Source organism: Carex rostrata, chromosome 22 (genome assembly GCF_964058835.1).
Source record: "Carex rostrata chromosome 22, lpCarRost1.2, whole genome shotgun sequence".
NCBI lineage: Eukaryota > Viridiplantae > Streptophyta > Magnoliopsida > Poales > Cyperaceae > Carex > Carex rostrata.
In genome coordinates, this window is record NC_135939.1 from 312991 (window position 1) to 325803 (window position 12813).

At 32.8% G+C, this 12813-nt stretch overlaps 1 protein-coding gene across 1 annotated transcript; it reads right to left on the reverse strand.

Moving 5' to 3' along the window:
• Positions 1-6617: 6617 nt before the first annotated feature.
• Positions 6618-9194, reverse strand: LOC144574117 (stem-specific protein TSJT1-like). Its single transcript, XM_078323979.1, has 4 exons — positions 8992-9194; positions 8075-8315; positions 7732-7852; positions 6618-7054 (listed from the first exon to the last, which is right to left on the reverse strand). The coding sequence occupies exons 1-4, from the start codon at positions 9192-9194 to the stop codon at positions 6870-6872; spliced, it is 750 nt and encodes a 249-aa protein (XP_078180105.1). The 3' UTR covers positions 6618-6869.
• Positions 9195-12813: the final 3619 nt, after the last annotated feature.

A 12813-nucleotide genomic window follows, 5' to 3' on the forward strand; every position in this document is an offset into this window, starting at 1 on the left:
ATGGATTGATTACTCTTCAAATTACAAAAACATTAGAACTGAAAAAAGAAAAACATTAAAAGTCATAAATCATACATATATACTATAGTCTTAAAATTCGCAAACATTAAAATAATAAAGGTCTCAAAGTTCGCAAAATTACAACAACATAATACATCTTCTTTTATATTTCTAAACATTAAAATAAAGGTCTCAAAATTCGCACAACATGAAAAGAAACACAGAATTGTAAACATCACACTAAATTCTGATAATCTTTCACTAAAACAAAAAACAATTTTCTACTGGAAAGTCCATTGAAAATAGATTAACAAAGCTATACAATACTACTGGTCTATTACGCAACACAAAGAGGGAGATGTATTATAGAGTATAATAATATGAGTACAACTAGGGTGTTCTTAAGCTCACCAAAGTGTTTGGTGAGCTTGACTCCAAAACTCGTCAAATCGGTTTCAAATGACGAATCCGAATCGTTGGAACCCGTCTATTTTACGTGTGATGCGTCTACATGTGAAATTTTTTAACTTTCGAATTAGTTTAGTATAAAGCCAATTGGTCAAAATTAGAAGGTTAATAAATTAATTTTAGTGCATTCATTTTTTGAACATGTTTTGAACGCTTGACTTTATACTAAACTAATTCGAAAGTTAAAAAATTTCACATGTAGACGCATCACACGTAAAATAGGCGGATTCCAACGGTTCGGATTCGTCATTTAAAACCAATTTGACGAATTTTGAAGTCAAGTTCACCAAACACTCAGGTGAGCTTAAGAACACCATAGTTCTACTCTAATAATATTAACATAAAAGTAAATCTGCTTTGAGGCCTCGGTTGTATAAAAGGCTTTAATCCGCATGGCGGTACGGCTCCCTATGTCTTGCACCAATCCACCAAGGCCGACCTATCTATCTCTCTCTGCAACCCTACTCGCACTACAACCCCTATCCCCCTTAGGCCTTAGCCTAGCCTAGCCTACCTAGTTCCTACTACCTAGCTACAAACCTAACCCTAACCTAAATCTGCATCTCTGTCGCTGATCACTTCTCATATCCTTCTCTCTCTCTCTCTCTCTCTCTCTTTACTTCCCACTTTATGACCCACCCACCAGGCCACCATCTTCTCTGAGAGTTCATACTACCTTCTTGTTTTCTTTCGTTTTTTTATATATATTTAATATTTAATATTTAATTAATTTATTTTTTGCGGAATCTTTACCATTTGTTCTCTCTATAAAATCCTACATACCCACACTTCAACAGTTCAACCCATGTTGTGGTGCTCCCGCTCTCTTAGTTTAGTTAGATTAGATATATCTGTCATGTTTTGATTTTCCCTTGCTGTTTCTGTGTATGCCTTTTTACTGTCTTTGGCTTATTTTTGTTGAGATGTTGACGGTTCCATATTTTATGTGAAAATTCCTTTGTGGGTTCCTTGTTAGGCAAAGGACTCCCATGATAGATCGCATTGTTAGATCAATTATTTGAAGAAATATTCCTGATTATCTATCTATCCATCCATCTATATATACACCTCTTCATTTCTTATGATAAGTATAGATATACTCTACTTTAGCTATAACAAATTATAGCCTCACATCAAAAACTTCTTTTCTTCCATATTTCACAATCCCCAAATCGAATACGAATTATATTTACCTTAAGAGAAGATTGTACCTTCTTTTGCAATTGGAGATGCCCAAGGGAATGAGTGAAGCTGCCAGCATGATCTAGCTCTAGTTGATTAATTGACTTTTTCTTGGTCTTATTGGCTTAGTTTATAAGATAAATGATGATCAATTCTTGCTAGGTCATGCTGTGGCAGCCTCACTTCTTCCCAATTTTGGGTATTGTATAGTTAAATGGTAAAAGAGGAGAAAGATAAGGATTCGCTATTAGGTAAGTTCACTTCCTGCTCTTGTTTTTTCTAGTGATATTTCTTCTTTTGTTCTAGGATACAATTGAAATTTCAATAAAAAGGAATTTGTTTTGAACAAATGTACTTTCCCAGGCTTCATGAAATGGATACGGTCAAAATCACATACAAACCTAATTACACTAATATCTTTACAACTAATGTAAGTGATTGATAATAATGATTAATCAAATACTTATTATTATTATCTCGGACATTTATATATGTAATAAAATCAAATAATTTACATTATACCCAGTTATGCATTTAGTGCTCCTAATTCTACTATTTTTTGCAATTTTTGTAGATCAGTTTGGTGTTATGAACATGCTGTTAAAGTCTGGCTTTGTATATATGGTGAGTTGAAGTGTTGCCTTTCTACAAGCTAGGTAAGGGATCTAAAATAGTATAGATTAGGTGACATGTACTCCATTCTGATCCTAAGTAGCTGATCAGGTACTGAAGCTGATATTGAAATCATAATGGGAACTTAGAACCATATATATGATGCGTTGTGTTTTAAGAAAATGAAGATCTGAACTCTTTTCAGATTATTTTTTGAAATGAATGTTGTTATTTATAAATGATACGCTCTACCATAATTAAGTAATCAAATTAAGTACTATTGTTAGTTGGAGTAATGAGTTCAGACATGAAATAAGCACAGGGAAATCAACAGCTAGAAATTTCACTCTTTGATATCAAGGACCATGCATTTTCAATACATTCATATTGGTATCCTCTAACTCTAATTTGCTTGAACTAGTTCTCGGTTGAGTCAATTGAGATTGAGTCTCACATGAATTTAACTGAGTTTGTGCATTTGTTTTGCCGATGATATCAGAAGTTCAAGATTATGCATGGGGTATATACTCTATCATCAATCATGAATTCTGGTAAGTGTGATGTGGTAAAAATAGAACATGGTATTATGTTTAGAGGAATCTATAATCAATCATGAATTCTGGCAAGTGTGATGTGGTAAAAATAGAACATGGTATTATGTTTAGAGGAACTCGATTGAAGTCATAACACGGTATATAATCTTACTTATGATTTATAATCAGTGCATGTAGGCTTCTTGTCTATTATGGATCTTTGTTGAGAAGGCTGTCATTACTCATTATGATGGCAAGGTACTGGCATTATTTATTTAATCGTTTGACAAGTTTATTAGGATGGACTTTTCTAACTTGTAATACGGCATTGGCTTTATTCTAAAGACCATAACCATTTAAAATTCTGAGCTTTAGCTCTTATGTCAGCAATCTTGGAGTCTTTATTGAGTCCTTCAAATATATAGTCTTGAACAAATTTTAGTTCCTGTTTAGTTCATTAACACAGCTAGATCCGACTTTGGCAATTCTCCAATTCTAGTTTCAGAACCTTGGTATCAACATGAAAAGGGTACCATATTGATGGTATGAGATAAATCTGTGTATCAGTTAAGTATTAATTTTTAAAACTTGTGTGTTGTTGCTGTTAATGTCAATTGTTAACAAAAAAAGTTTTAAAAATTCATGGGCAATTATCTGTTTTCAGTATTTTTTATTCTTCTGAATGCATGATTTCAATATAGAGTAATGAGCACAAGTTTTCAAAAGCTTAGCATAGTTTTGTCAAACTTGAACCAGCATTTGGTCTAGTGGTAAAGGCACTTGGCATAGTTTTGTCTAACTTAATTAAGAATCAGTTTCTGGTTTAGTGGCAAAGGCACGTGGTCTCTATGTGAGAGGTCATGAGTTTGAAATTCGGATGGAAGAAATCTTTTGTTGTAATAGTAAGAGTACTAAGTAGGGTGGTTTGACCTCCAACTCTTAAAAAAAAGAACTTGTTGGATATTACTTGTATAAAACAGCTGCAATTTCATATTTTTCAAGTGCACATTACTTGTATAAAACAAGTTGAAATGTGTAAAAACATTCTTCAAAAATACAAAAACAGCTGTTGTTAAATTATTTAGGAGCTATGCTAGAAAAATCGAGCATTTGAGACACCATCAAAGAGTACTGAAATTAGGTTAAAAAAATGGTAATTTGCCTACGGCCCATTTTATAGATGGAAATATTACACATACAACAAAAAACATAAGAACTATAGATTGATAGTTTATAGATGGGAACGTTACATGTATAGTATGCAAGAGACTTTCATTAATTTTATCAAAATTTTTACAAGTTGTAGATAAATTTTCCAGAATTTGATTGGCCTGTATCAAACTTGTGCGATATATTTATCAATTAGTTATCACTGAGTAATTGAAGTCGATGATTAGGTCCATCACATTTGTTGATTCTGTTCTGTTTTGATGAATTTTAACATTGATGATGATTGTGAAATAAATGTTGTCAGCAATAGTGTATTTCCTAGTTTTTTACGCTAATTTGCTGCATATCCTATTTTGTTGGTGTTTGGTTGAGGTCTAAGTTAGTTATTGTAACTTAGGCTGGCTTAAGCTATACATGTATCGACTAAAAGAAGGGTAAAAAAATTGGAATCAAATCTGTTGGACCCTGAAATCCAAAATCCAACCATCAAAATTTTTTTATACATGAATTTCATAGCAGACAGTTTTTTATGCACGAATCTCAAAATATATAGATGGTTGAATTGATAATTTGAAGGTCCTGAAATCCCAAGGATTTTAGCAGATTTGTTTCTAAAAAAATTAGATTGTCATTGACAGTAACTCTTAAGCCAGCTCAAGTGCAAATTTAAAGGTCAAATTTTAGAGTTATGACTGATTAGATCGGCTTAGTTAAGCCGCATGTAGTGGACTAACTATGGTCTATTCTATGAAAGTATACTACAATCTAAATTGTGGTGCAGACAGAACAAGTTCCTCACAACAGAAAACAACATCAAACCAACTACATAAGGAACCATATCCTGAAATCAATCCAGAATTATACATCATCAGGCATAAGACAATCATGGTCTCATCTAGATCCAGGCCCTTCTTCCTCTTGCTCTTTCTCTGGTACCACAGAAGTTGCTATACTAAGGGAGTCAATAATTTATAAAGATATACTGTGGCAAAATAGGATTGCTGGCTTCATGCTGAGGCATTTGCACTGATAGCTGCAATGCAGAAAGTTCTATCATTCGTTTTTTTCTCTGATTCTTTGCAGCTTATCAGAGACGAGTCGCTTGTAAATCGTAATGAGTAATTATGAGTGCAGCTGAGAGTATGTGCAAAATTTCTTGAATGAATGTACAGAGAACCCCATCGTTAGGATTTTTATTTTTATTTTTTTATTAATGTGATGCTTGCCTGTGCTTATATATAACTCTAGTATCGTACTTAATAGATCGGTACAGGAATATAGTCACTGTATCTGCATTCTTAATTTGAAATATAATACAATATATACTTTATTGAAAAAGAATTGGAAAAGAGCAAAGTTAATCGGGTGTTATGACAAAAGTAAACTAGTTTTAAACAAAAATCTCACTTCATAAATTTTTACCTTAAACAAAAATCGTTGATTGATATATTTGTTAATGATATGCCGCAAGCCCGCAATACAAATAAAGTGCAGTAATTGGATCAAAGAAATTTTCACTCGCCAATATAACAATACAATACTGAAAGATGTAAGCAACTAAGAAATGGCCGGTAAAGCTATTAGGAAAGAGAATTCGTAAAATTTATCATTGTTTTGTGAAAAGAGAGCTGGTGACACGGATTTTGTTATTCATTCCCTTGTCAAAAGGTTTGTCGAACAGGCTCAAAATGTTGCCCGTGGGCTCGATAGTAACTGAACAGGCCTTTAATCTTATTTGTTATAAAAGGCATATAACCATGAAAAAATAAATGTGGACGCTGTCCTCCTTACGTAACACAGAGAAAATCGCTCATAATATGTGAACAACTCGTTCGTTAATGAACTGAGTATGAATATATCCCAACTTGTTTATTATCATCAACTGATATGAAATCATGCCATATTCAATTCCAACCGGTTCCAAATCCAAATCTAACTCAGTTACAATCAAACAATTCTATCAATGTTAATTAGTTTTAAATGATCTATCTGTTACTCTGTCTTTGAACAGGTCATCTGATTCTGACAATTTGCTTCTTTTTTATTTATTTATCTAATGCAATTATTCATTTATTATGTAGAAAAACTGCAATTGAGTTGTCTGATTGTGCTGATATTTTTTTATTGAAAAACAAATTAGTTATCATTTGTCTAATTATGAAACAAAATTTAAAATTACCTACAGATTTGTTTTCTTAACAAGTTGCTCAATAAACACGAGTCTAACTCGAACATTTAACAAATTAAATAAAAAACAAAATTATTAATTTGATATTTTCTCAACTTGAATTAACTCGCTCATTAACTTAATAAACCGAACACGAGCATAACTGAACTCACTCGAAATCGGATCATTAACAGCCTATCCATACGACGGCACATCCAACGTCTTCAGGTAACACGGAAAATATAGTTACTCTTTTCCACATCGAATATTTTCCCCTTATCCTAGGTTTATCGTATAAAATGAAAATATATACACGTAGAATTCATGAATCACGAATTCACGATGCTTCCATCTCTAATTCTGTAGTCTGTATAGCTGGCTACCGCTAGCGCAATCACACAATCACGTCCACAAAAGAAAAAGAAAAGAAAAAATGATTTCATTCGAGAGATAACACAGTTGAAGGCAAAAAATACAGAAAGGTCTCCACCATTACCTTGGAACAAGGCATAATTTCTTTAATTTGCAAAAACCATGTAACAATATTTCATCCGTAAGATTACATAAGATGCTTCTCACTGCAAAGAAGCATTAATAATATTTACATGCACTTGTATATAATTAGGGATACATAGGAACTCTTCTTTATTTAATAAGCCACAAATTCCAATACTAATAAGCCAAATGATAATGTAACCGAAAACATCAGATAACTACCTAAAATCGGTATTTAATAGTTAGAATTTAGACCAATCAGATGCACTTCCAACCCGAGGCATACTGGTCTGCCTTTTGACTTTGGTATCAACTACGAAGGCGCTACCACATACCTCTCCTTTGCTATCAACCCTCGGTACCGGTTTGACCTCGTTCAAAGGATGCTCAAAGCTTTGTAACCCTCCAGAGCTAGTGTAGAAACAACCTGAAAAATGGCAAATTCCAATTTCAATACATGCTCGTCAGATTTAATACTGCTAACTATCAGGTAGGAAAATATTGAGATTTTGTTCATTTTTTTCCTTTACTTCCCGTGATATTTTTTTTCTTTTGCTTGAATGATGCTTTATTTAACCATACCATTGCACGTGTTGTTCCCCTGAAGGTAAGTCGATTGGTCAAGCTAATAGGCTTCAAGGGTTGATTGGCAATAAGGTGCGGTGTGTGTGTGTGTGTGTGTGCGGGGATAGAAGGATGGCATGTTTGCATGCATTTTCACTACTTTATTTGCAAATCAACTCAGTATTGTCTTGTGTTCGCAAATAAAATGCAGCATTTTCCATGCTTACGACATACTCCACAAATGCTTTTATGCAGTTTGCAAATTACAAGGAACCATATATAACATAGTAAAAGATGACCATATTGGCCCCAGGATGTTTCATATCCCTTTATCTATATGCTTCCCGTTCCATTTACAGAGAAAACAGAAACTTAATCTGTTTAATTTGGTTCTACTATTTTAGATCAGTCAAGTCTTTTAGAGGGGAAAAAGATAAGACTTGTATAAGGGAGAGGCAAAAGCGTATATTACTTTCCCCTTGCAAAATTGTATATTTAATTATCAAAATGTTTTGTAAGTTGTTACAAGTATATATATACCTTTAGGGAAAGGAGCAAAGTGATTCCCACAGTGCTTCTTCATAATTTCTACATCATCAGAAACAATCAGATGATCTTCCGAGTCCGTTCCCCAGAAAAAAGGTACTGCTCCGTCAGCATCCTACAGAAATGAAAAAAATATCAGAATCATCAAATGATTACCTGGCAATATAAGCAAAAACAAATGAATAAAACCAACAAACAGGAACAACAGTATCTACATACTTCTAAGTAGTGTCATAATATACTATAATATACCATAGACACAAAATCTCGTCCAAACAAAAGGCTACCAAAAGATGAAGTATTTTAAAACATGAATTGTGTCAAAGAATGTACTTACAGCTGCAATAAAGATAGAATTGGAGCTCCTATCAAACAAGATAAATGCAAATTTTCCATTAAGGTCCCTGACAACTTTGTCTACAGGATAAGGACCTCTGTCTCTCAATGTTCGGTACGCTTCAAGAACTATCATATCCTCAGTGGCAGTTTTGCCTAATCCGTACTGTTGTTTCAGTAAAGGAATATTTTCGAGAGCTCCTTGAAATATGCAGAATATGTCATCTACTGATGCAAATAATCTGTACATACGAAAGTTAAAATGTTATCTATTTGAAACTCGAGAGGGATAATGTTTTATAAGGCCCCTATATTACAATAAATTGCATGGAAATTTCTCTCAATTAAGATTGACTTGCACCCCAAATCCCACAATTTCCTTTTTCTTCTTCAAATAACCAAATCTACCGGTCGGACCTCATTTCTAGGACACTATCTAGGATTCTAAAAATACACTACATAAATTCAATAGACAAAACACATACCGGGTATACGCCTTGAATAATACGGATCTTAAATTATACTGTCATTTATACAATTGTCCACTGTAACTGTCTGAAGTTTGAATCAATTAATCAAAATTAAAAGCTTGATCCATCCATTTAATTGAAGAATTACAATCTCATGGATTTAAGAGAAATTTGAACTCTTTGTTGTCTTCTCTTATTGAGGGACCAAAAGTCCACCAGAATGTAATACTCGTACATAGTGTTTGGGATAATTCATACAAGTAACTGAGAATATCCATTTGAACTTGTCAATCGCAAGAATTTTTGGAAATTGCCTAACCAATTTCAAAGTATATATATTCTAATATATTTTTTAAATAATAACGACAAGTAAAACTACTATTAGTAATCTTATAATTAGTCGTTTCTTCCAAAAGCAAAGCATAGTTTAATTTTCAATATCTAGTACCTAGGCAAAAAAGGATTCTGCTTGTCTGTTGAGAAGGTTATAAAAGCAGCCGATCCCAAGCGCACCGTCACCGCTCCTTCATGCACCGAAGAGAAGTCATCGAGAAGTGCCGTCACGCCACCGCTTTTCGCCCCATCGTCTATCTCCGTCCAGCGCAGCCCCTCCGGGCACTTCGCAATCGTCTGATCAAAAACCGCCAGCATTTTCTCGATCGATCGAGAGAGAGAGAGTACAAAATACTACAAACGGCAACTATGTTCAGTGTCTGAAATATCCAACCTTTGGCAACTCAGGGAGCTAGTCTTTTCTAGTGGTGATCTGTGATACTGAAATACCCTCTGATTTTAAGTTTATTACGAGAGAGGTTGGAGCAAGGATGAGGAAAGGTCGAGGGTATTTATGGTAAGATGATGTTAGATTTGGACGGTGCTTGGTGGAGGGGCGCATGTGTCATAGTTGAGTTGGCGCTAAGAAGTAAGAACGGTCCAGAAGAGGCCAATGGGCCGGGCTTTTAGAATTGTCTGGAAGAATGCATGGAATAAAAAATTAAAGTGCTTTGATAAAAGTTAAAAAATTATTCGCATAATCGTAATTGTGCCGTGTCGGCCGGCTCTTTTAGTTTGTAATTTTACAAGTCTTAAATTAAAATAAGAGAAATCATACATAATCTGAGAACTATCTCATAAAAAAAGACATATTTGAGCACATTCCTTTGGTTTGGTGAATTCTGAGTTGCAAAATGTTGAACAGCTTTATTTTCAATATTTATTGACTAATAGAAAGAGCTAAAGAGAGAGATATGTTTTTATAATGATTTTTGTATATTGATTTCTTGAACCCAACCCGATTCGAAGGTGTCTTGTATCAGAATTCTTGCACCTTAATTTGTATTGTTCTTTATATTTGTCGTTTTGTCTTCTTGTAATGTGCTTTTGCAAGGTCAACCACATAATAAGGCTTGATAAAGCAATTCCTATGTTGCAACTGTACTTTATGGTCAATTTTGCCTGTACTAGGTACTACTGTACTAGCAGCAGGCCGGAGGCCATTATCGGTGGGTCAATTTTATTTTCGTTTCTTTTTTTTTTCTTTGCATGGTCTAATCTGAGACTTTGAATCAAAGCAACGACTTAGATTAAGAATTTTATTTGAGCCCTAAAAAATCCAAGGGATCTGACATGGCCCGCTTGGTTTGAGCAACAAAAACAAAAAAAAAGTTCGTATACTGTGAAGGAGAACGAGAGAGAGAATGAAGAAGGGTATATTTGTTAATTTTATTTTTTAAATAATTAAATAAATATTTAAATAAATTAATGGGAATAGAAGAAAGAATTTTGAATTTTCATAGGGATATTGGATATTATGATGTTTTCATTGGAAAATTGACTATTTTGAAAGTTTGTATGGATACACTATAAATTTTTTCTTGATTTTTTTATCTTTTTGAAATAAAAAGAACATGATTAATAATACGGTTATGTCAAAAACAGGATGATGGAGCCGCACGAGGGATGAGGTCTCACTAGTTTAGACAAATTTGTGATTAAGATGAGATTTGATGTCTGGCAAATATTATAACTGTTTCATTAGAGCGGTTGCAGTCTATTTATTTTTTTTATAATTTTTTTCAAAGAATTAAAATTTTAATTTCTAATAACTTTTTTTTAGCTTATTGATCCTGAATAAGGATTATTTTTTTTTCGTAAACTAACTTGTACGAGTAAGAAAATGTTTGTGACTGACTCATAAGTCATATCTCACTTGTTGACACCCAGCATCTGTCATCTGCTATGCTAAGTTGCTTTGCTAACACACAAGAGGAAGAGGAAGAGGAAGAGGAAGAGGTGACTCAAATGGAGAGTTGGTAAGTTGCAGCTTTACCATAATAGAGGTTCACATACATCGGTTAGAAGCTCAAAATCTATCCAAAAATCTGGGGGTCTAAATTATCTTTGGGTTTTGAATCGGGACCATTCGATTTGAATCCGTCACTAGAGATTGCTTTACGATTCGAATTCATCTTTCGGGATGTGTGCGCTCCACTTTGAATAGATTATTTCGGTTCCGAATCGAACGGTCCCGATTTAATTAAAATCTAAAAATTGAGTTACTTCATTGGATCTGAATTCAAAATCTGGTCCGTTGTAAATTTAAGGCAAAATATATTATCAAATTAAATGCAAATTATTTGACCTACCCAATTCGAATTGATTTCGTACGATAATTTAAGAAGCAATTTTGTACGATAAGATACCAACATTTATAAAAACAGCACGAAAAAAACATACAATTCACCACAATCAAATATTTTTACTTTGCCTCCCATTTTTATTTATAAAATAATAAATAAATATTATTAAGTTAATAATTAAACAATCATTATTAATCTTCATAGAAAAAATTTCTACATTCGCTCCCGATCAAGTGTCATGTCAGTCACGCTACACGTGTTGTAACGTAATAGTCATGTAACATGAATAAATGATGTTATTGATTTTATATCAAAATATTAATTCCATGACCAAATTAATATAAACCGTTCCAACTTTTTTTGTGTCCTGAATGATAAAGTTCGAAATAATAATTCTATAATTCTATAATTCTATAATTCTATTTTTGTTTAGTACGTCTAGTCTAAAAAATTTACCCCTCTATGTGAACAGTCCCTGTAGTCTCGACTAATAAAAAATAATTACAGAACCATATTTGATTGCTATCGAATCATTTGAAATTTTTAGAAAGCCAAAACCAAAAATTAAGAAAAAATAAATAAATTAAACGATCAATGTATATTGTCTTAGCTCGGCAATTTTAAAATAATCTATTTTTTAGATACAGATAAAAATTATGTTACATTCAGATTTTAGATATTCGATCAATGTATATTGTCTTAATTATTAAATAAAAACTAATTCCCAATTTATATTTTTCAAAAAAATGATTGTTGAATGATCCTACGGTTGTCAACTTGTTTTGGCACTTGGCAGTGTGACGTGCTGCTTAATTATTGTTTTGTTGACTTTATATCATGACTGACGGATGATATTTGTTTGCTTTTTTTTTTTTAAATTTTTAAATTTTTTAATTTTTTAATTTTGAGATTCTTCAATTTTAATAGGAGCTTTATTTTAGGTTCGGAGATGGTGATGCCACTTTTTAGGCGACAATTTGTATTGTGATGTGACCACACTCCACAGTCACGCAAATACATCCCACTCCACAAGATGCAATGGATCCACTGTTCCACATGTTCGGCAAATTAATGAAGTAAAGAAAACGTTCAAGGTGACATTTCAAATATTTTTCTCGTATTATTTCGATTGCAATTGAAGGTGAAAAAGTAAAATAATGGAAAATATAAAATTGTTAATGAATGAGTTAATATTATCTTTTAAAAAAATTCTACATTTTACTATTTTTATGAAATTAAAAAGTAACTCATAACGAAATAGGTAAGAGAACAATTTGTTAAAAAAACAAAAGTTTAAAAACAAAAGTTCAAAGTGAATTCTACTAATTCTACTGTATAAATTTTAATAATTTCACTTAATTTCATCGTTGCTCGACTAAAATAAAAACTCTATTTTAATCATTCCCGCTTTTGTTCCCCGGCCAAACAGACGAGTCTCTATATATCCTCTGAGGTAACATATATGAGGAGGATTAAGGTACAATAATTTTTTTTTTTTTTTTTTTAAATTATGGATTGGAGGTGAAGCCACCCAACACGCTTTCAAACTCGTACGTATATTATAGAAGATTTCCTCACTAGTGGGTTTCGAACCCATGACCTTCCACATGAGCGCCATGTGCCTTTGTCAC

Excerpts from the sequence above, each read along its gene's own strand:
- LOC144574117 (XM_078323979.1), bottom strand. The coding sequence starts at position 9,194 with ATGCTGGCGGTTTTTGATCAGACGATTGCGAAGTGCCCGGAGGGGCTG. Across the intron at positions 7,853-8,074 it reads ATTCTATCTTTATTGCAGCT|GATGCTGACGGAGCAGTACC; the intron begins GTAAGTACATTC and ends TCATTTCTGTAG. Across the intron at positions 7,055-7,731 it reads CTTTGCTCCTTTCCCTAAAG|GTTGTTTCTACACTAGCTCT; the intron begins GTATATATATAC and ends GCCATTTTTCAG.